This window comes from Acomys minous, assembly GCF_964271855.1.
Source record: "Acomys minous genome assembly, chromosome: 5".
NCBI lineage: Eukaryota > Metazoa > Chordata > Mammalia > Rodentia > Muridae > Acomys > Acomys minous.
In genome coordinates, this window is record NC_140494.1 from 38,951,712 (window position 1) to 38,976,677 (window position 24,966).

At 41.3% G+C, this 24,966-nt stretch overlaps 1 protein-coding gene across 6 annotated transcripts in view; it reads right to left on the reverse strand.

Moving 5' to 3' along the window:
• The window catches only part of SEMA5A (semaphorin 5A), a 442,105-nt gene that overhangs the window by 32,480 nt on the left and 384,659 nt on the right, over window positions 1-24,966 (reverse strand). For all 6 annotated transcript variants that reach the window (XM_084782844.1, XM_084782839.1, XM_084782840.1 and 3 more), the window contains one exon: window positions 23,998-24,145. In XM_084782844.1, the coding sequence (XP_084638970.1) occupies window positions 23,998-24,145 (148 nt within the window). The remainder of the gene's footprint in view (window positions 1-23,997; window positions 24,146-24,966) is intronic.

Consider the following 24,966-nt stretch of genomic DNA (forward strand, 5'->3'; position numbering starts at 1 on the left):
CATTACCTTATTAGCATTTATGAATTATAAGGAACATTGTGGACATTTTGTATTATACGCTTATCATCCTGAATTCCCTATTCTCATATCCTATCTCCTGCCCCAACTGCTTTCCTTTCTCTGTGTCGAAGCCCTCCTCCTATACATAAAGACACCCTCTGCCAAGAAAGACCAAGAACTCTGCCTTAAACAAAGATATATGGGGTTCTTAAAATGAGAAATAATAGAGCTGTCATGAGAACCATTTTCATTCCCTCAGAGATGCCCAATACAAATTAAGGCCATGACTGCATCAGCTCAGCTAATCCTACCAAACATGATGCTACTTTAAGATAAACTGGGACCAGTGATGCTAATGTTGGGTGGATTCCACAGCTGGCTTCATTGGCCTAAATAGAAATCAGGAGTATAACCATACAAGTTAGCCTTTTCTGCCAAATGTATCTAGAATTCCAAAGATAGCAAATGGGACCATTTCTTCATCAAATTCCTAGCATACTGAATCTACGTTCTGTCGAGGAAAGCCATCTAAAGAATCTCCTCTTCCATGACTCCCTGTGAGTGCTGGATGTGGAGAAAAGTGGCACTGCATAATCTTTCCTAGCAACAGGTTTTCTCTTTTGAGTAAGCTTAGTGAAATCTGACAAAGATGGAAGGTTGGTCAGTCTTTACTCTGAAATTTTCCGTTCACTCCTAAGTTTATCTGTGACAAGCAGGAGGGCCTAGCAGCATCTGTCTGCCCAGCATCCTAGCGCCTCAGCTGTCTCCTCTGTAAAAAAGGAGTAATAACATCATAAAAAGAACAATTTATTTGTGATTTGTACTTGTCAAGCACAATAATGAGTTTATACCAAATCACAGACTATCCCATACATGCGCGGCACCTTTGTTCTACACAGCGGCAGAAGCACATACATCACGTGGAATATGGAAGTATTGGGTGTTCTCCAGGTGTGGCGACTAGAGAGACAACGACCTGATGAAACTGTAGATTGTCACAGTAACAGGTAATTGTCACATGGGGGATCCATATAGCAGAATGTGTTTATCTAGCTGGGAAAGCAAGGTTCAATGTAACGTAGCCCCATGTTCTTATGAGGATCACTTCATTCTGTGATGAGAACATGTTGTAGGATTGATTGTCTTCTAAACTGGTTCTCACTTGGCTTGATACAAAGCTGTCTTCCTACAGGCTCATAGTTTAGATACAGATTTCAAGCCCTAAGAGACAGCAGTATAATATTTATTTAATCTAAAACCTTCATATCATGAATGATGCATCTGGAGTGAACGCCGCTAAGGTCAAGTCCTTGCTGTGTTTCATTTCATTTTTGGGAAATATTTAAAACCTTTTTTTGTGCTCTATGCTAGATTAAATATATTTGAGAAACTAAGAACATACTTTTAATCATTGACATATTTCTCAATTAAAAATGCCATGGAATTACATTTCTTTTTGCCCCCTTGGAAATTTTACTATTGGAAATTATGTTCTTTTTAAATTAACTCTACTTAAATTACTTTCCTTTTATGAATGACATTGATTAACTAGAACTCTCTTGTCCTAAAAACCTTTCTGCCAGGATTTACAGATGATGATCCAAATATATAACCTTAAGCTTTTATGTTTTTCAAACTAAAAGTTCAAGTAACATTACCTAAATGATACTTTCTTTAACAGCATTTAAAAAATAATAGTTCATGCTTTCCAGCCTTCTATCCATCATACGTCTCTCTTTCAATACTTTTTGGGCATCTATACTATGTAAGAAATACTTAAATATTAACAATGAAAAGAAATATATAATGTTCCAGGCATATGTGTGAGAATGTGGTGAGCTGTACAGGTGTGTGTTAAGGAACCAAGAAGGAAGAAGCATTTGATATTGCACTGATGAAAACTCCAGACAAATCCCATGCAGTTCTTCTCTCAGATCCTGTATTCAACAGGCAGATCTGATTTCATGCAAAGGTGATACAGTCTTCCTCAGTCTCAGCAGCAGAGATGGGATGCAGTCAACATTTTATTTGCCCTGAGCAGCCAGTTCTGGTTAACTAACCTTGCCATGACTGATGCTAACACAAAACAGATGGGATAGTTTCATATAATCTTTGGCATCCTGAGAAACATTTAAGTCTCATCTCAGAAAATAGGTTTCTCTAATTGAAGTAGTAAGCTGTAAAATAGTCAAGAATAATTATCAATTTCATGTCACAAGGATGAAATCACTAGGGATCTGATTTTTATAAACATTCAGGGTGTGAGGAATGTCCATGCAGGATTTGAAAAGGGAGCACTGAATGTGAGGGTGGCCTGTTACACGGTCATCACAGAGAGTCAGGGTTAATTCCAAGGCCACAGTTCTGGGTGGGGCTCCTTCTGTCTAGGATCACATTCTTGGCTTCCCTCTGTGAGATGAGAGTAGCTTATAATCTTCCTGATACCAGTACACTGTCTACAGGAAGTGACATCATAATAGAACAATTTGCCTGAGCACTTTTGATGGATTTATTTCTAAAATGAGCAATTCTCTCTCTCCACCTTACGTCCTTGTGGCTTCATTGAGGATGAGCTTATTCATTCCGGTTATTCTTTCATAGCCAGGGGTTCCATGCTGTAGACTGAATATACTATAAAATTTCTACTTGTCACAACATAGAGCATGCAGCCGTTGTCACTGATCCTCAAACAATAAAGTGCAAGTATTTGTGGAGCATTTACATTGAATTAGGTATCATAATTAACATAGAGATTAATGCAAACATTATGACATTTCACTTCAAAGGTGCAGGCATCTTTTGATTTTAGTATCCAAGGTTTGTGTGGTTTGTGTGTGTGTGTGTGTGTGTGTGTGTGTGTGTGTGTGTGTGTGTGTGTGTGGTGTGTCCTTGAATCAATCCCCTTTAGTTATGGAGGAAACACTGTACTGATGATACTATTGATATATTACACTGTTACTCACATTGCTGCAGCAGTCTCTTTTCATCTGTTTTGATTTTACTTTCATTTATTATAATTTGTTGGGCAGCGTTTCTGCAACTTTCTGGGATCTCATAGTCATGGTCTCTCTACCTCACCACTGTGGCGCTTCATTAGTTCTTTCTCTGCTGCTGTGATGAAATACCATGAGCAAAAGCAAAGTAGAAGTGAAAGGAGAGACAGACAGTACAGCACAGGAGGGAAGGCATGGCCGCAGAAGTGTGAGGGCATTGAGGGGGCAGAAAGATCAAAGTTCATCTCCCCACAGGAAGGGGAGCTTTAAACCTTAAAGCTAGTTACCAGTAATACTTTCTACAGAAAGGTTTCCTCTCTTACAGGTTCTGTAATCCCTGCCCCTTCCCCAAATAACACCACCAACTGGGATCAAGGGATTAAATATGGTGAACACTTTACATTCCAACCATTGTTCTAGGAAATAGATGCTTATGCCTATTGGAGCAAGAGTCAAAAGAAAAGTCTGATAGCCATGGGTGAGGGCATCTTAGTCTTTGCTCCATTGTGTTATCAGCAAAATCACTTCCAATCACCTGCTTTTTTCACTGGATCTGGTTCCAGCTGACATCTTTGCTGCGGCTGCTTTCCCACAGAAGATGCACTGTACTTGAGAGGCTCAAGATGCTTCACTCGAATTTATATGATAAGCATTTCCAGACTTTTAAATACTCTGCATATGGCAATGATAGAGAGCAGCTTATTGATATTGACATTTCCTATAAGATAATTGTCCAAATTAATGTATACAGGCTATTCCACATGATGGATTTTATCTGTTAAATATAGCTTGGGAATCTTTCTACTCTACACTCTTAAAATGTAAAGTGGTGATTAAGCAATTAAGTAAACTTCTTCCAGATCCATATTTTAGTCAGAGGTATTTATCACAATATTTGCTGTAAGTATATTCTTAATTTCCAGGTGTACAGGACCTCTCCTTTCACACACACACACACACACACACACACACACACACACACACACACACTTTCACATATTGAAACAAAGTCTAATAGAGGTCACTCATTTATAGTTTTCTATACTTGGAAATATGGGCAGAAATCTCATCACAGTCATAGGGGAGGGGAGTAAGGGGAGGGGAGTAGGGGGAAAGCGGGAGGGGGGAGGAATGAGAGGATACAAGTGATGGGATAACAACTGAGATGTAATATGAGTAAATTAATAAAATATTAAAAAACAAAAACCAAAAAATAAAAAACATAGGAGTACGCTTTCCTTCAAAGTCAGCCTTCATGTCTGTGGAAAATGTCCCAGCATAAATACTTAGAGTTCTGATTATAAATAACTTTGAAACTTATTATCACTCCTAGGGAAACGCTGTAACATTTAAGCAATTGTATTGAATGTTTTTGTTTCAATACTACCCACTTAGACAAAAATTGCAGGGGGTGATGGTGTAAACATATATGTTCTCCCAAAATATGAATAAAGTGCCTCTAAACTGCTTAATTTTCTTACAAATATCCATGTATAAAAATTTGGAAGACTTTCTCGATGTGACTAAAAATGTAAATGTTTACTTGTACTATAGTAAACTGTTATTTTACAATGTTTCTTGGGACTTGGTTGCAATTTGAAATGTCCTAATCTATCTACAACTGCAGCATTAAAAAATGATAGCACAGGGACATGGTAGGTTTGTTCAAATAAGAAATATATGAGCATCCGTTGTAAATCAGCAATGGGAAGTCTAAATATATATGCACACACACACACAGACACACACACACACACACACACACACACACACACACACACACAGACACACACACGCATGCATAATGCACCAGTAGGTTCTAGTACACAACAGGTAATGCTGTCAGTATTTTTACATCTTTGTAGCTTCACTGTACCACTGAACCCAAACTGCTTAATATCTCAGGTATCTGAAAACATCTGCTCAACTGTATCTCTGTCTTTTCTGTCCTCCTGGTCCATGCGCTCACTGTCACTGCCCTCAGGAGGCATAGAAAACTCTGTGGCCTCTGCCACTCTGCTAATGTTGCTGTCTTCTACATCAAAAAAACTCCTAGTTTATATCTACTTGAAAAGATTACTTCTGCATCCTAGCACTCTTGCCCAAACCATTGGAAAGAGACAGTGCTCAGTGTGCTGTCTGCACAGGCATCTCCTTCTTAGATTTTGAGGTTCAGATAGTGACAATATGTTTCTCATTCCTCTGTCTCTAGCCAAGTACTGCATACTTGCTATTTATCAGCAGACACTTGGCAAACATCAGCTATCAGAGCCCTCTTGTCCTCAAACATGACACTGACGTGGTCCAGACGCCCAAAAGCAAACCACAGTTCAATGGGTGACTTTCGATAACTTACAATGGTATCTACCAGCTTGGGAGCTCTAACTCCTCAAACAGTCCAAAGAAACAAAGATAAAGCTTCTGTGGACTAAATGGCAAGAGTCCAGAAGTCAATCCATTTAGAAACCCCTTACAAACTACAGCCTGTTGAGGCTCAGCACGGTTCCATTCAGCAGAGACTGCAGTATGGAATGATACACGGCATCTAATGAACAGACCTCCTCCAACAATTGCCATCCTTTGAGACATGGGTATGAGAGGTAGCAGGAACCTCCGGGATACACTACGCCCAAGCCTTTGCATTCTCACTCCTTTTACTTTGCCTTGATGAAGGAAGGTTTCTGTGGTCTCCAGCATTAGCAGTGAATACTGACAGTGCTAACAGGGAACTTCATTTTGCTCTTTACTTTAATTGAAAGGCCTGTGTTGCTGTGAACCTTTCATAGGCATCGTCCGTCATGAGATAGGTGGAGCTACCTTCACTCTTTATTGAGCTCTGTTGGTAACCTCTTATGAATGAATGTTGAGTGTCATCAAATGTTTCCTCTGTGTTGGTTGAAATTACCACAGCATTTTCCCCCATCGGTGTCATTACTGGAAGATATGTTCTTTACAATAGCACCCATTTGGGTCACCCACAATATATTGTGAGTATGAATAATCACAAGTTAAATGAGAACATATTCTGTGTATGCACGTATATGTAAAACCTGGTGAATTTGCTTTGTGCAAGATATCTACAGCTTGTGATCTGCAGAAAAGAAGATCTTTTGCGGAGATGTGCAGGAGAGGAGGAGCTAGGGGAGCTATAAGATCTGTGCAGGGCTATCTGCACTCAGAAAAGGGTGTTCACCTTTGTTCTAGAACATACTGACAGTTGCCAAGACCTAGGCATGTGGTGTTAGGGCACTTGGCAGAAGAGATGTGTTTTTTTAACACCTGTGTTTACAAGCTGTAGATTCGGCTTGTTCCTGGCCACATCTACTTCTAATCTCCAGGGACGACGCTGCTTACTTAATCCCCATCATCCCTCCACCGCTGGTCAAGACACACTTGTTACCGAAGCCCTTGCTATCAAACAGAATTCTCCCTACTCAGGCTTCTGCAGCCAGCTTTGTTAATTAGCAACACTAGTTTTGTTTGTTTGTTTGTTTGTTTTAACATCTTATCCATCTAAACCATAGTCCAAAGGTGCTCAAAGAAAAAGGCTCTGAATAATGTGAATGAGGCAGCTTAAAATGTCGCAACAACTCCTGTCTGCATGCCTCCTCACAAAGACAATGGGCGGCTTGGATACTGTGGAGAGACCTTGAATTTGCATTGTTGGCCCCAAACGAGGGGCATTTCTACCTCAGCTGGAATGGTGCTACCTTCTCACATGACACCTAACAAATCACTCTGTGTGCGTGCGGTGGTCACTTCATGCTAGGCCCTGGGAAATGGTATGGGTGTTGAGTGAGCCAAAGGGTCAGTGAGCCTGCGCCTAAGAACACTGCCGTCTCCAGGTACTCTGCACCATGGACCACTAACACTAACAGCGAAGAACACAAGAGAGTGCTGCCATCTCCTACAGCCTTCATTTCCATGTTCTCCAGGGAACTGACTTAGAAACAGTCAAAGTTGCATGGCTAGGATTTGTAACTGTGACAAGCAAGTCTGTGTCATGCAAAGAGCCAGACTAGAAAAAGTCCCAGCTGTAGAACTAGTCCTATTGAAGATGGTCACGTATAAAGACTCTCTTCCACCTCTCTCTCCTTGCCCAAAGTACTTATGTCTGAAGTTAACTCAGCTTCCCCCCCAAACAAGCGAGCAAAAGAGGAAACGCAGTAAGTTCAGGCATCCTTACAGACCCACTTAAAAGAGGCCTCTCCAGATAGATTTCCAAAGTGGCTGTACTAGTTTGCATTCCCGTCCCTTTGTGGGGGAGGCCCAATGGCACTCGGAAGAAGGATAGAGGACTACCAAGAAAAGACTTGATACCCTAGCACCATATTCAGGGGGAGGAGGTCCCCCACAGCCACAGTCATAGGGAAGGGGGATTGGGGTGAAAGTGGGAGGGAGGGAGGAATGGGAGGATGCATGGGATGGGATAGAAAATGAGATGTAATAGGAATTATTTTTAATTTTCAATAAAAATGTGTAAAAAAAAAAAAAAGAGGCCTCTCCTTCATTAGCAGGCAACAGCAAAACTTGCTCAAGTTATAAGGTCTATAGGGTATATTTTTGGCAAGAAACAAAACAAAAGAAAACAACAATGAAAAAAATCCCCAAACACAACAAAAACCAACCAACCAAATGACCAACCAAAAATCCAAACCAAAGCAAAAAGCAAACCAAACCACTAACAAAAAAATTAATGAATGAATGAATTAATTAAAAATTAAATAAAAAAACCCAAACTCCCAAATCTGGAAAAGGTAGCAATTGCCCTAGTTTTACAAATTTACAGTTGCACTGAGTTGAAATAGGCTTTTTATCACCCAAATTCCCCTGGCTGTGCTGTGAACCAAGTGCTGAGAATGACAGACAAGGCCCACTGCTGAGCAGGAGAGCTGCTAGCACTAGAAAAAGCCAACTAAATCCCACCGGCCTCCCAGTGGGCTTGCATCTTCTGGGCAGCATTAGATAGAGTGGATTACAGAACTCCAAACCAGTGCCAATGGGGCTGTGTTTGTATTTCCATGTTAAGCACTCATTTGTTAAGTTATGACTAAAAGACATGTTTTTTGTTTGTTTTGTTTTGTTTTGTTTTGTTTTGTTTGTTTCCAGCAGGAATAACAGCATGGAAAACCTTCAGGCAAAATTCCTGTTCCTCATTGGTCATTGACTGGACATATAGGATCTTCAGGGCAGAGGCAGATTATGCTCAAGGACTCCTGGAGGAATTCCAGTGATGGAGCCAGCATCTCAAGAGACAGCAAATGCCTGCGCAACACATGAAAGGGAGCATTGGTCCTAAAAAGTCTCAGCCATCATGGAAATGCAGCAATGATGGCCTGCTTTTCCAGGAACTTTGATTTCATTCATAATAAACATGAAAGTCCTAGCTTGGTCCTTCCAGCCTTACTTGAGAATGGTGACCTGTACTGTTTTGTGATCTTCCTAGCTGTGTCTCTTTCACTGGATCCCTGTTATTCTTCTTGTTCCCTCAGTAGGGGCACCTTCAGTTCTGAGTCGACCTACCCATACTCAAAGCTGCATCTCAAACTCAGATGTGCTAGGACTTGCTCTTCGAAGGAATGAAGTAGGGACGGTTGGGTAGCTGTGTATGGACCACTGTGAGGGAAGGTGTTTGACAAGCACACAGGTGATGCTCCAAACACACGCCAGGGTTGGTGTGTTTAAAGTTTATAAGAAAGATCTCGGACACTGGGATGTGTGACACAGTGAACAGCTAAACAGGATTTCATGGGATAGTCTTTGTTTCTACCGTCTATTTAAGTCTTGCTCCTGGACACATGGTACATTCTAGGAAAGTCACTGCCCCAGGCCACCTAATTATCAAGACCAGTTTTAATGTTACAAATTTAAAAAAAGCTAAAATGAGTGTTATGGGATGGTCCTCTTTGGAATGGGACTAAGTTCCATTGTATATGACATATTTTAGAAAGGCATTTATCTAGATTTATTTTTTAATTTTAAAAGTGCCCTTTGAGACGTGTGAAAGGGCCAGTCCTGCTTATTCAAAGCTGCAGGATTCTCTATGACAAACACAACAAACTGGGAGGAGTCCTGGTGAGGATGCAATATTTATGGATTCACAGAAGCCAGAGACCTCGAACCAGACCAATGACTCATTGCAACGAACATTTGCAAGTGAAGATATGTGGACAAAAGGGTCCAGTGTGGGACACGTGGTGACACACTACAGCTTCTATGGTGAGATGTTTTTCTATGGTTTGTGTGTATGTGTACGTGTGTGTGTGTGTGTGTGTGTGTGTGTGTGTTTGTGTGTGTGTGTGTGTGTGTTTATTTTGGGCAGAAGATTGGAAGCGTAAAAGGAAGCTTTGAGAGGATGACGGGATGAAGAGGACCAGAGTGCATGACGTGAAACTCACAATAAATAAATAAATTATTAGAAGTTTCCTTTGAGGTTGGAGAAATAGAAGTTTTAAGTGAAGTTGAAAGAATGACAGAGGTCAAATGCATACTGTCTACAGGTGTGTGCACACACTGAAAGTACACATCTATACACATGTGTAGATATTGAAATTACATATGACTACATGTGTACACACACACACACACACACACACACAGAGAGAGAGAGAGAGAGAGAGAGAGAGAGAGAGACAGAGAGAGAGACAGAGAGAGAGACAGAGAGAGAGACAGAGAGAGAGACAGAGAGTTTTATAGGTTCTTCTAAATCCACTATGATTTTGTTCCTATTACAGGAAAATAATTTGAGGTCCAAGGTAGCTGCATCTGCTGAATACATGAAAGGATTTATGCTGTAGTAAGCAGGAAAAGTCAGACGCTCCAACAGTGTAACTGTAAGAGAAGGCTCACGGTGGGCAGGCAAAAAGCCTGTTCAGGACCCTCATAAATATTAGAGCTTACGCTCCACGGTTGCATTTTGGAACTCCGCATGTGATGCTCATGGCTTCAATCTCAGTGTGGACAGTTCCTGCATATGTCCAGCAGCCTTGACTCCCACCCACAGGGTGCCCATCGCCCTCAGCTCTCGCCATCTCTCCTAACTGCTCCACTGCATCTAACTTCACTGTTCCAAAGCTGTTTGTTTTGATTTGTATTCTTTTATCCCAAGCTGGAAAGCAGGCTCCTTGATGTTAGAAACCTTCCTCTATCCACCTTCTTCATTCACAGCCCTGATTCTTTACACAGAGTATGTATAAGACATATCCTGGTGTCTAAAGACAAGGAGAGAGGACTGAACGTTAATGCACAGCACAGGGCACCTGACTTCCCTGAATCCATCATTGGAATTTCTTTTTCTTCCTCATGTAAAGCTATTTAGAAGTGAACAGCACCAGGCAAGGAGGTCACTCCAAGGAGTAGATAACTTAATTTTCGAAGCAGGCACATGTAGCAGACTGAGTTCTTACCCTCTTCTTCAGTTTCAGACGCCATGGCCTTATCACTAAGAGCTGTTGGCAGTTGCAAAAAAGATAAGACAAAGATATCCATTAAGTCAGCCTTCTGCTGAAATTGCCTGACAAACGTGACAAGGTCTTCCTTCAGTCTGCATTCTCCCTGCTGCTCCCACTCCTTTTGTCCCTCACTCTGTTAACTTTTGAGAGACTTCGGTGTATACGCTTCTCGTTTTTGAGTTGTAATAATTTTTTATCACCTCGCACAAAACTCAAGTCCTAGTGGATTAAAGACCTCAACATAAAACCAGACACACTAAATTGGTTAGAGGAAAAAGTGGGGAAGGGCCTGGAACTCATTGGCACAGGAGACAACCTCCTGAACAGAACACCGACAGCCCAGGCCTTAAGGTCAACAATTAATAAATGGGACCTCATGAGGCTGAGAAGCTTCTGTAAGGCAGGAGACACTGTCGACAGAACAAAGTGACAGCCTACAGACTGGGAAAAGATCTTCACCAACTCCACATCTGACAAAGGTCTAATATCCAAAATATATAAAGAGCTCATGAAATTAAATACCACCAAACCAAATAACCCAATAGAGAAATGGGGCTCAGAACTAAACAGAATTCTCAACAGAGGAATATCAAATGGCTGAGAAACACTTAAAGAAATGCTCAACTTCATTAGTTATCAGAGAAATGCAAATCAAAATGACTCTGAGATTCCATCTTACACCCATCAGAATGGCCAAGATAAAAAATTCAAGTGACAGCACATGCTGGTGAGGATGTGGAGAAAGAGGAACACTCCTTCATTGCTGATGGGAATGCAAACTTGTACAACCATTTTGGAAACCAATCTGGCACTTTCTCAGAAAACTGGGAATAGGGATACCTCAAGACCCAGCTATTCCACTCCTTGGAATATACCAAAAAGATGCTCCACCACACAATGAGGACATTTGCTAAACCATGTTCATAGCAGCCTTATTCATGACAGCCAGAATCTGGAAACAGCCTAGACATCCCTCAGTTGAAGAATGGATAAAGAAACTGTGGTACATATACACTATGGCTACTCAGCTACTAAAAACAAGGAAAGCTTGAAATATGGAGGCAAATGACAGAAATAGAAATGATCATCCTGAGTTAACCCAGACCCAGAAAGATACACATGGTATATACTCACTTATAATTGGACACTAGCCAAACAAGGATGTCCCATAAACGTCTTCACTTAGCAGGAGATTGGTATAGATGCTGGGACTTCCTATTGGGACTCCAGGTGAGAGAGGCATGGGAGAATGGGGAAATAGAAGGATCCAGAGGGTCCTAGAAACCTACAAGAAGACCATCAAGGCTGGTGGATCTGGACCCAGGCGTGTCTGCTCAAACTACTGTACCAACCAAGGACAATGTATGCAGTAAACCTAAAACCCAATCCAGATCTAGCCAATGGACAGCACATTCTCCACAGTTGTGTGGACAGTGGGGACTGACTATGACATGAACTCTGGTGCCCCATATTTGACCATTTCCCTTGGTGGCAAGGTCTGTTAGCACTCAGAGAAAGGGTAAACAGGCAATCCGGATGAGACCGGATAGGCTGTGATGATATGGTAGGGGAGAAGGTCCCCTTCTGTCACAGACTTAGGGGAGAGGAATAGGGTGAAAGAGGGAGGGAAGGGGGAATGGGAAGATACAAGTGAGGGGATCACAATTGAGATGTAACTTGATTAAATTATTTAAATAAAAAATTTGAGAGCATTCTAGAATTTTCTTCCTTAAGCTGCAGCCATTTCTCCCACAAGATGACAACAGAGTTCCTTCCTTCATGGACTGTTTTCTAATAGTCTCAAATTGAGCAATTCCTGGGGTTAGTATAGCCTGGGGCAGATGTAGAATATGTTTTACCTCATAATAGAAGCAAGATGCCAGGTCACTGTGTATGGATGTTCCTGTCTCACATGGTGTGGCTTATAAAACAAATGCAAGAATGTGACATGGAGTGAGCCAACTCCATCTCGAAAGGTCTTTGTAGCAGCTGTTTCTTTCAAAGTACAATGTCATGAAATCTTGCCAGTAAGGTCTAGAAATACCATGGTGTGAAGTGAAATAAGGAGATGCCTGATCTCAGAAAGTCAGGTATCATGACACATCACTGGACCACAGAGCAGAACAATTAATCATCTGGAATTTAACTGACAAAGTTTAATTGCTTCTAAAGGTTAACAGGCTATTCGAACTCAAATGTATTAATGAAACAAGCTAAATAGAGCAGCTGTGGCTAGACTTTCTGTGTTCACATTACAGATGTGTGGACTCAGGCTTGGGTTGTTAGCATGCCTTAGGATTATTAAAGTGAAGCATTGGAAAAGAAGAAACGATGGCATCTGTGAAAAATATTTAATATTTTAAAGCATATTTTCATTGTTCAACATCTGTTGCTTCCTTCTTTAGTTAATTATAAGTTGCTTTGAAAATTATTATGTATGTGAATTACTTTTAACAACTTAAATTATACATGTTAAATAATAGCACATGAGGCACTGAAATGAAATAAAAACAAAGATTAAGACCTTAAGCAAAATACATATTAAATTGTATTGTGGATGTAATTAAACATTGAAGTTACAGCTACAGGAGAAGAGGGGTCTGCCAGGAGCCAAACCAAGACCCATCTACAGTGCAATCAAATTTATTTTTAAGTCCTCTGGGTATATCTGCATATGTGAGACCTATTTCCCCACATGCTCTCATCTTTGTAAATTGAAATTAGTGTTGAACAATAGTAGCACTGTCACACAAACCCTGTCATGACCCTACTGCCCCCTGGGCCACTTTGGTTGAGGATCCTGAGCAGGGATTTTTCTCTCACTCACTCTGGTTTTAATACCGGCCCTTTCTGAGCTAATGGCTTAACATTCTGTGTAAGTGATAGAGAGAACACGGGGAAGAATAATGATGCTCTGAATACAGGTTTAGGAGCACAAATCTCAGGCAAACATCTATTAGGATTGTGAGACATACAGCCAGCCCTTTCACAGAGAGAAGACACAGACTACAATGTAAGCAGCGTGGGAGATGATTTGCATAGAACAGTCACTGGACCTTTTTAGTCATCAATGTCTCATGCCTACATTGGGAGCTTATGACTGGGCATTCGTTAATTAAACTGAAAGATTACATTTCAGCACACAGGGCATGACAAAGCTCTAATCAGAGGGGTATTTGCTTGCTTTACTTATGCTTGGTTGTAGGACTGTGTCCATGAGACATTATGTTGGCCTCTTCAGGTTGAGATGTACAGGGGTCATAGTTTTCTTTGTCTTCACCTTTTCTGTACATTGATGGAGCAGAGTCAGTATGCATGCTTCAGATGGGACCACCCAGTCCAGGTTGCCATAAGGCGTGAGAATGCAGATTAGCACCACAGCTGTAGTGTGTGCAGCAACAGAATGTGCTGGAATATTTAAAGATGTGGCCCACTGCAAAAGGATGCAAGAAGCATGCTCTATATTACAACAGGAAGTCCTGTTCTACTGGACTACCCATAAGAAGGGCACCCGACTCTATCAATTGGAGGTCTACCTGTGAATTATGAACGTCTTCTTAGAAATATGTTCAGAAGCACTATTTATACAATCATTTAATTTAATTAACAAATGCCCAATAAGAACAGAAACTGCTGAGATGAGAGAGGAGGCTCCCAATGTGGACATGATATATTAAATTGACTAAAAGCTCTGCTAAATGTTCCACACAGATTATCTATAATTGGTGTGACATTGTCAGCGGAGATTAAGTCAAAGATGGAGGACACGAGGGAGAAATAGGTAGTTTGAATGTGTTTAAAATAATTCTGTCAGAGCACATAAATGTAGAGCAAAATCTACTCATGTAACATATTCATGAAATCCCAACCCTCACTGAAGAGCTAATGATATCTGATGGCTGCTAGGACAAGGAGGCACTCAATTTTCTAAGGCTGTGGTCCTTGGTATGGCACGTCAAAGTCAAGCATGTTCCCTACCCATTCATACATAAGCAATACAAACTTCACTCAGTGATGTGGTTGTGTGTGTGTGTGTATGTGTGTGTGTGCGCGTGTGCGCTTGGGTATGTATGTACGTGCGTGTGTGAGACACATAAGGGGTGGCTGGAAGAGGACTTATGGGAAGAACTGGGAGTGAATATGATCAAAACACATTCGGTGCATGCATGAATTAATAAGAATAAAAATTATATTAAAATGATATAGGTTCCCTTAAGCTGAGCATTGCATTTGCTATGGCTTTATAAGAATATACTCTGAACAGGGTGTCTAGTTTCATTGCATGCATTGTCCTTTGTTGGTGCAACAGTTTGTTCAGGGCCACCTGGGTCCAGATCTGCCAGCCTTGATGGTCTCCTTGTGGGGCTCCTGACCCCTCTGTGACCTTCCATCCTCCCACTCTTCTGTAGTACTCTCAGCACTGTGCCCAGAGTCAAGCTGCCAGGCCCAGAATCTCTCCCACTCCTCTACTCGGTGGAGTCTCTCAGAGGACATCTATGTTGTGCTAATTTCCACTTATAAGTGAGTATATACCGACCGTGCGTGTCTTTCTGGGTCTGGGTTACCTCACTCAGGATGATCATTTCTAGTTCCATTCATTTGCCTGCAAACTTCAAGATTTCCTTGCTTTTAGCAGATCAATAGTAGTACTCCATTCTGTAAATGTATAACAGTTTCTTTATCCATAAGCTCTGATGCCCCCGATTTGATCATTTCTCCTTGGTGGGGAGGCCTGGTGGGCACACAGAGGAAGGGTAAGCAGTCTCTCTGGATGAGACATGATAGGCTGTGGACATATGGTGGGGGAGGAGGTACCCTTCTGTCATAAAGGCCTAGGGGAGGGGAATAGGGCAGAAGAGGGAGGGAGGGTGGGAGCGGGAAGATACAAGTGAGGGGATAACATTCAGGATATAATATGAATAAATTATAATAAATTAAGAAAATAATAAATCCAATTTCCACTCTCCCCCAAAAACCTTATTCTGCAGGTATTATATATTCACTAAAGCTAAAAAAAAAAAAAAAAAAAGTGTATAAACAAGAGGAAATGCTGTTGCCAGGCTTCTGCAACTGAACTTTAGGTATTTTGATGTTAAGTATTAGAGAATCTCTATCACATAATTGATTGGTGAACTCTAAAGGGGAAGTGTGTGTGTGTGTGTGTGTGTGTGTGTGTGTGTGTGTGTGTGTGTGTGTGTGTATGGTTTATACTACTTACACATTGGAAAACATTTCCTTCATGAAAACCCTTTTTAATTAGTTTTGCCACAACAGTATTTGAATCATTGTAGACAGGAAAAAAAAAACCTATTTTTTCTTTACAGAATGAAATCTGTGCAACAGAGCTTTCTAATTCTATAAATAAAACATTTTTTTTGGTGAAATATTCCAGATCTCAGTACCAACAGCAATTTCCCCAAGATTGTAGATGATTATTTATATGTCCAAGAGGCAGAGCTGTGATGGATTAATTCCTGTAATCCATCATTTTTCCCTTTCTCTCCGTCTGTATTATGCATCATTCTTAAACCTGATTGCCAAACTTCGAATGCTAGATTAGAGAAAACGCACACTTCTGCGGCCATCCACTCCACCGCTCAATTTTGTGTACTGACATTAACTTTTACAAAACGCACAGCCTCTTCTAACAACACGTGGAGGTTTTACTCTGACCATATTTCATATTTTCAAGCTTTTTACAAAGTTATTTCATAACAAAAGAAAGCAAGTCCTACATGTCCACGTTTATGAAGATATAATGTTCAGTTTCTCCCGGGATTTTGATCATTCCTATTAAGAAGAATACTTGCAAATATAAGTAAATGCCTTTCACAAGCACAATGGGATAGGTCATCGCCAGATCTTCACCATGAAGGCCAAGATCATCTGTGTCACCCTCCTAATAACACATCAGTGAAAGTCTTGCACCAGCTCATTCAGCTACAGTGGTTGTTAAGGAAGCACATGCCGTGTCTTATCAGCTACTAATGTCACTAGAAGGCCAGATTCTTTAAAGGGAAAGAAAAGGACAAAGCAGTTAAAATGAGTTGGATTCAAATTAGCTGAAGCCACAAAACACTTCTGATCTCGCACAAACTTCATCCTGTGCGGAGCAAGGCTGGCTTCTAGGAAGAGAGGCCCCTTACAGCCTTCTGTTTCTGGCTCTTGGCCTTGCTCCTGACCCCCTTCAGGATGCCAGCTAGTGGGCAGCAGCTACACTTTCACTTCCTGATACTGCTGTCCGGAATAAAGGAGCCTTACCCTCTTGGGTCTGTTTCTAAGAATCAAAGTGATCTTGTCTGGAAATTCCAAGAAGCTTTTGCTTTTTATATAGCCACGGAAAGAAACAGTTCCAAAAGATGGAGAGCCTCAGCGATGCATAAAAATGTCTGTCTGGTAGAAAATGAAATGATGTGGCCTAATAGTAAGTATTCATAGGCATTTGATGGATGGGAATTTCCCAGGGCTCTGTGCAATTGTGCAAGGCATGGGAGCCCCAGAAGACTTTAGAGGCTTGCTCCTCTCAGTAGCTAACTGTGATGCATAGAAAGACCCACCATATAGGGTGAGGCCAAGATGTTTCTGAGGTTTGGAAGAAGTCATTGAGATTTCAAGCATTCAGAACAGGACTGGAGTGGCACCAAGGGTACACTCTCCATCTTCAGGGTTCTGCCAGCATCCATGTGATGTATAACGCCTCCTTGTAATTAGGCAGTGTATAACCTGCCTGATGCTTTGCGGGAGAATGCTGAAGTCAGAATTTGGTGGTCCCTGACATCTATGCTTTTCCAAAGACCTCCAGTTATGCAGACACTCTGGAGCCACTGGTGGTTAATGTTTTGGTCTCCCCCTTCCACTTTTAATATTGTTCACCTCATCAAATTCGGTATTGGACATGCTCAAGTGACTGAAACTGATTTCTGAATGTTGAGATCTAATGGGAAACTCAAATTCTTTCCTCATTTCAATTACTTTTAAGATATGTTAGATGAGGTCACATGGTGCAGAGGAGAAATATGTGGACTGTCAGAGTTACTACCTGGTCTTTGAGCCTGGAGATGACCCAAGCCATCTTCCTTCCTTCCTTCCTTCCTTCCTTCCTTTCTTTCTTTCTTTCTTTCTTTTTCTTTTTCTTTTTCTTTTTTTTTCTTTCTTTTTTTTTTTGGTGCCAATTTTACTAACCTATAAGATAGATGTTCTAACATGAATTCAACATTTCAGAGTCACTGAGATAAGTAATAAATTTTCTAGCAATTTCTTTAAGCAAACCCACCAGTAGCAGTTATGATGACAAATAGTAATAGAATATTATTTTTAGCTATAATTTTTGTTTGAATATAATTGGAACTAACTAATTGATTGTAGGTATCAAACTTTACTTAGGAAAATTGCCTTTTTAGGTTTGCACGATGGCACCGTCATAAATCAGAGGCAAAATTTGCTATATAAGCCAGAAAGGTCATAGAGGTAACTGAAGAAAGGCTTCCAGACACAGCCAATGGCAGTGCCTGAGGTGAGGCAGGATATCACAGCAGGAGAAACAAAGGAGCAAACATCATGTCATCATGTCATGGAGAGGAAGTGGAGGAGAAAAGAGGGGTCCCCAGTATTTACTTCAAGAAATAACCAATAACCTAATTTTCTAATTTCAGTCCCACCTTTTAAAGGTTCTCCAGTAGCACATTGGGCTAGGAGATGAATCTTCTTTACACAAATAATTAACTGCAGGGTATTTAGGACCCAAATTATATTACTGAACCCACCAAAAGGAAGCATTCAGCCATTTCTAAACCTGTTCAATGGTATAAACCTCAGTCTCTCAGATTCTCTTCCTGCCTATCTATTTATAATACAGGAATGTGGCACTGCCCTATTAAGAGAAAAATAGGTAATGTTGCAGAAAAATGTTGTAACTTAATGATATTTTAGCCCAAAATTTAAAAGAGTGTTGCCAACTAGTTTAGCAGCCTTGGAAGACAGAAGAGAGAATTTTCTTAATGTGGGTATGACTTTTCCGTAGAACACTGTAATGTTGCCACCTGACCCAGGAAAGGTAGGGGATTAACAATAGACATGACTGTCACTGATGTGAAAACTCTGTCACAGTCTAATAAACTATACCAAGAGTTCTCGGAAAATGTTTGATGAATTATACTATAAATATATCCATTTATATTATTAGATTATCTAAACTCGGCAAAATGTTAGTAGTGTCAGAAGTTGGGATGAAAATATTTTAAAAAACTAAATAACAAAGATAGCCTCTCCTGTTCTTCAGAATATTGCCAACTTGCAGGCAGCACAATTATCTTAAATTTTTGAAAACACGTTAGTGAAGGAAGAAAAGCAGCCGGTGACAAGGTTAGGAGCCATAACTGTGAGGAACAATAGAAAGGCCAAGCAGGTCAACAGACGGCAATGTATGCAACTCAGACTTAAAAATAAAAAAATGAGGGCCACCAACATCTAGAATAGTTTCTATTCTGATCACATGGCCTCTTGAAACTAAAGTGTTTTACATATTTCTGGCCTGAGGTAAAGTCTATGGACACTCTCGAAATAAACTTAACTAGAGCTCAAGGCAAACATAGACTATGCCTACTTGGGTCTTTTCCCTGGACTGCTGGGGTGGGTGTGGCTGAGATGGGCTAGGAGCTAACACACACCCCTGACCCAGATCTGTCCTCAGGATTGTGTGTTCTGGAAGGAGCAGTGCACACAAGGCACTATTCAGGAATGGGGTAGAAAGACCGAACAGTTCTTTCTCTCCCACCTGTGAGGACTTGCCAGCTTCAGGCACTTCACTGGTTTTCCATGCTTCCTGACTTTCTCCTTTGGACCATATGAGGTGTATTCTTCAGACTCTGACGTGCTAACACAAAAATGAGGGATGTACAGTCCTGTAATTATTTTGTCCATCAAAACTCACCTAAGTTTTACTTGCCTGTCAGACCAGCTTCTGATGGCACTGTAGAGTGCTATTTCCCCAGTACACACACTAGAGTGTGATTAACTTTCACAAAATCTCTTTTGAAGGTATCGACTTCAAGGTCTTTCTTATCGACCTTACTGGGCCCTTTGTGAGCCTTTACTATATCTAGAACATGTGTATATGTCTTTTTGTTCCCTGTTGATATTTTAGATCACAGCTTCTGTTCCATTGCTTCAGCCTTTGTATGATATTCAGTAAGAAATACAATACAGGAAATAGTCTGTTCTATTCTTTGAATTATTTTTTGCTGTATGTGAGACTGCTTCTATTTCTCTCTTACACAGTGTTTACTGCTTTTTGAGGGAATTTGGGGTGCATTAACGTAAGAAGTAGCCATACGCATACAGCTTCGGGTGTTTTGTACAATCTTTCCTGTGTTTTAAATTTTAGTCAGACCATCAGATTGATGATTTTTATATGTTTCATTTTCCTTTCATTTTTATGCTCATGATAATCTCCTTATGATGTTGCCATGGTTGGAAGGGAGAAGCACAATATTACTAAAAGTCAAGAGTGTCTAGGCAAGCAGCGATTGGAAACGGATGGCTGCTGAGAGGGGAGAATCAGTCTTTATTGAGAATGTGGTCACTGGGAGGTCTCCCTTACTCCAGTGGACAGTCCCACATCACGAACATGTGGGTGGCAGTGACTGGATTTAGTGAGCCATTAAAAAGGACATAATTTTGAGAAAGGAGGTATATTGGGAAATATAGGGGAGAATTGGAGGGGATAAATTAGGGGTTTATATATTTCATTGTACACATGCGTGAAATTCTCAAAACAAAGAAAAAAAATCACTGTTGCTTATGAATGATAGACCGAAATGCAAACTAAAATAAAAACATCTCCTTTTTTATTATTTTAAGACATGGCTTATAATAAATAAGAACAAGGAAAAGCCACTTTCCCCCACCCAAATACATTATGTAAATGGAGGCAAGTCTTTAAATTCTATTTGTGTCAAAGCAATAGATCTGGTCTAGCTATGTACGGATTTAATGGCATCTTGTTATTGGGCAGGTTCATTAACTTTTCTTAAGTCAAGCTTGCCCATCTCAAGGTAGAGACATTACTAAAAACCACCTCCCCTAATATAGCAAAAATAAAGTCTGCATTTTACTTAGTGCACTGTGTGACATGCAGGAGATGCTTAAAAGAGAGAATCATTTTACTATACAGCAAGATTTCAGGCTATCATGACAGATCTAAGGAGTAACCCAGTGTGTGGAACGTGATTCAATGTATATAGTTACCATTTCACTCGAATATTTAATTGGTATTACACAGTGTCTTGCTTACGGTTAGCTATCACCAGGACACAAATTTAGAATCACCTTGACAGAGGAAACCTCAACTGAAGAATTGTTCAGATCAAACTGGTCTGTGGCCATGCCTGTGAGGCAGCTTCTTAATTGGTAATTGATAAAGGGAGGCCCAGACACTGGGCAGATAGGGCTGGTTGTTTATGAAAACTCATTGAGTATGCCTGAGAGGGCAAGCCAGGAAGCAGCACTCCTCCAGTGGTCTCTGCTTCAGTTCCTGCCCTGACCCTGACCTCCCTTCCTGACGGAGTGTGATCTGAGAGTTCTGAGAGGATCCCTATCTTTCACTGTGGAAGTTGATTTTGGTCATGGTGTTTATCACAAAACCCAGAAAGCAATCTGGAAGGAACAGCAAGCTGGACTTTGAAAGATCTGAACTAACAACACCGTGCTCACTAGTTATTATGAAAAGAGGTGAACATTAGAGTAAATATGGGAGAGATGCCGGGCGTGGTGGCTCACGCCTTTAATCCCAGCACTCAGGAGGCAGAGGCGGGCAGATCGCTGTGAGTTCAAGGCCAACCTGGTCTTCAAAGCGAGTCCAGGACAGCCAAGGCTACACAGAGGAACCCTGTCTCGAAAAACCAAATACCAACCAAACAAACAAACAAAAAATGGGAGAGATGGTCAACACGATTTGTTAGTATTTATATTTAATTTAAACATAATTTAAAATTTAATGACATCTAAAAATGTGTTCTGCTGCTGTTATCTTATTAAAGGATACGATTTTATTATTTTCTTCTGACAAGGTATTGCTGCCGATAACAGTGATGACCTTGCTTTCTGTTTGAGTAATGGCTATATTGGCTTTAGCACTAGACAGAGCAAATGAAAACGCAATGTATTCTGTGCAGTCAAGCTTCGGTGTTTCTCAGCTGCTAGAGCCCTGTGGTTCAATAGAAACAGCCCACATGGAGGTGTGTGGTGGCACTCAGTCAACCTCCAGGCAATTCAGGACAAAGTCTGGGGTGGCTGGGTTCTAGGCATGCGCCTAGTCTCTCACTTGCTGTGCAAAGCACAGGCATGCAGAGGGGATCCCAGAAGCTGCATTGACTCACTGACCTGGAGTTGGTTGTAACTGTTTCCTCTGTCAGTGTCCTAGTGTCCAGGCACATCACACTCTGAGTTCATTAAAGAGCTCAGACACCAGGGAGGGACTGTTGGACATAGTCAGCTATTCAACTTCAGACGTGTGCCCCAGGGTCCCCGGAAGCGGGGCGGGCGTCACGGAAGCATTTGTTCTAGACACTGACTTGAGGTTTGAGGATTCGGTAACCCTGAGGCCAGCGTGACTCGGGCACACATGAGGTCTAGGCCTCCCTTCTGTGTCAAACAACTATCCCTCAAGAATACCTGAGTTTCCACAACCACTGTGGTGTACCACGACAATAAACATACACCAACGTTGCGGATAACCTTCAGCATTTACATTTGTAACCAACCTAGGGCATAAACTGGACATTACCCAAGGAGCATGCTTTCCTTCCAGCCTGATGCCTTTCTGCGGATTAATCTGTCTGCTAATGTCATTATTGACATCAATTTACAATAAGAATGCAGTGCGCTGATTTCCGTGTTTCTTGGTCTGAAAAGTGTTTAAAATGTAGGTACAGGATTAACTCAGGGTACTCCTTCCACGGTTTGCTACAGGAAATGTTATGTGTAAGAACAGAACTGCCCCCCCACCCCCCACCCCACCCCCCCACCCGCCCCAGACAGCACAACAGGAGAGGATGACTTAGTTCAGCAAAGAGTGAAGGTTTTCCTTTAGACATTAAAGTCTTCAGGGCTTTACTATTTATGTATAATAACTAATTTTAAATGTTAGCACCTGAAAGTCTGTCTGTCTGTCTGTCTATCTATCTATCTATCTATCTATCTATCTACCTATCTATCTATCCATCCATCCATCCATCCATCTATCCATCTATGTACCCATATATCTACTCAACTTATCTATACTATGTGAAGATTTTTAATAATCTAAAGTGAATGCAGGTTCACTAAAATGTTTAATTAGTGACACCACAGTAGCTTTACTCCTGTGAAGGGGAAGAAATCTACTTTCAAGCCCTAGTAAGGAAACCCTTGTTTGGCATAAGAACCAATAGAGCACCTTATAACCCTTTTCTTGTTCCCAAAGTCCCCTGGGTTCCTTGGAGTTGTTCGGGTCATATATCCCACAAGTCAAGCTTTGCAGAAGCACATGCGACATTGTTTGGCTTCAGGACACAAAGGGCAGATGTATCAAAAAATCCAGTGCAGAGGCCACTGAGAGCAAACACCAGGGCTGCACTTTCTGTGCTAAGTGTCTCCACACAGTGCCTGCCACCATCTCGCATTCAGCCTGTGCCAGCACTGGGAAGGTGAGCAAAGAGCTCCCCGATAGACACAGTGCTCAGCCACGCTAACAGCAAAAACGGGGTGCACAACAATGGGCCTTTTGAAAAGAGCCTGCACACATGGCTTTTTATTTGGCAGTTTAAAGTGTTAAAAGAAATACGACTTGCTAAGGCAGAAGAAAAACAAAACCATAAGTGGTCTTTTATTCCCTCTGATGTGTTATGAACTCACTTTGACAATGGTGCCAGGTTTTCTGTCAACACACAGTGTCATGTCCTGGGAGCCTGGGAGCCTGGGAGCCCAGCACAAGATAATTATTCCTAAGACCAAATGGAGTGACCAAAGTTCACCAGGCACAAGAGCTTGTCACAGCTCTGTACTTAGGACTGGAAGATTCTTCACTTAGTTTATTCCATATGTGAATAGTAAATTCAAGTACTTTAAATTTCCACCATGCCCTCCACATTCTCGTTAACATGAGGCACTTGCATGATTCATGCCCTCTAAAGTTGCTGAGCTTTGGGACCTGGACAGTAACAGCTAGAATTTAAGGAGCATTTAATGTTTATAAAACACATAGTGTCTGCAGAGTTTAAAAGAGGAACTGGTGTGTGAGATCATCAAAAACATGAAGAACATTTGATGCCTTCCTGCTTTATCTCTACCCGGTGTGCAGGGTCTGCAAAGCATAAAGATAGTTTACATGACATCCAGTATTGGGAGTAGACCAAGTGTGCGCATAGCCCCTGTTGTGTGCAGATGGTCTAGTGCTAGTGTCTATCAAAAATGATGAGCATCTACTGTGCTGGGAACATCTCGCATGTGTAGAACATCCGGGAGGCTTCAAGTCCGTGTTCTTGGCTACGGGTTGTGGGAATGAGACGGACACTTACCACATTGCATCCTGCACAGTCAGGCCCATTTTCGCAAGTCCTACGGCGAGCTTGAATTCCACCCCCACACTGGGCGGTGCACCGTTCCCAAGGTCCCCAGCCTGTCCAGAACACATGTGGCGGGCAGAGCAAATGTTCATTGCAGTATCTGTAGTGAGGAAACCCAGAGGAAAAGGAGGCTGTTTAGTGCCGCAGGAGGCCATCAACCTCTTTGCTTCCCATCCCTGGGACAGATGTTGAACAGATGGGCATGCTCTGTATGAGGGGCTTTCTGTGTCTGGAGTGCTTGCACCGTACAGGGGGTGGGTGTGGTGCTAGCCATGCTGAGTGTGCACAGACAATGGAAGACGTGGCAGACAGTGAAGAGAATGCCGAACGGACTCACAATGCAGGATGGAACTTCCTGTGCAGCCAAGTAAGAGAAACAAGACAGAACACAACCCTTCAATAGATACCCCAAACAGGAGCGCACAGAAAATATCTAGGTAGGGCATTTATCTGCATAGCATACACATCAAACGATAATGTAGGTTATGAGTTCAAAGTCAGCATGGCTTCACTTGGAGTTTCTTATCTTTCAATCGAATAAGTCCACAGTCTTCTGAAGACAAAGAATTTAAGCCTAGGCTTGGCCTGAAGTCCCATGACACTTGCTTCTCACCTTATGTTTTTAAATGTTCTTTTGGGCTCTCAGAACAACTTCAAGTGATTTCCAGTTAAAAGACCACAGGTTACTAAATATCTAATTATTGGTTTTAAAGATATTGGAACTGTTTTCTAGTAGTTAACTCCACATTTCTATATATACATCCATTTTGTCGGTTTTGACATAAAATATTCCAACTATCTTTAGGCCTGTGAAGACTTAACTTTTTTCTGAAATCTTTAACACAAATTCTACATGAAATGGAGTGAAATGAGAGAAGTGAGCAAACAAGAGGAACATGGATGGGCATTCTACAACTGATA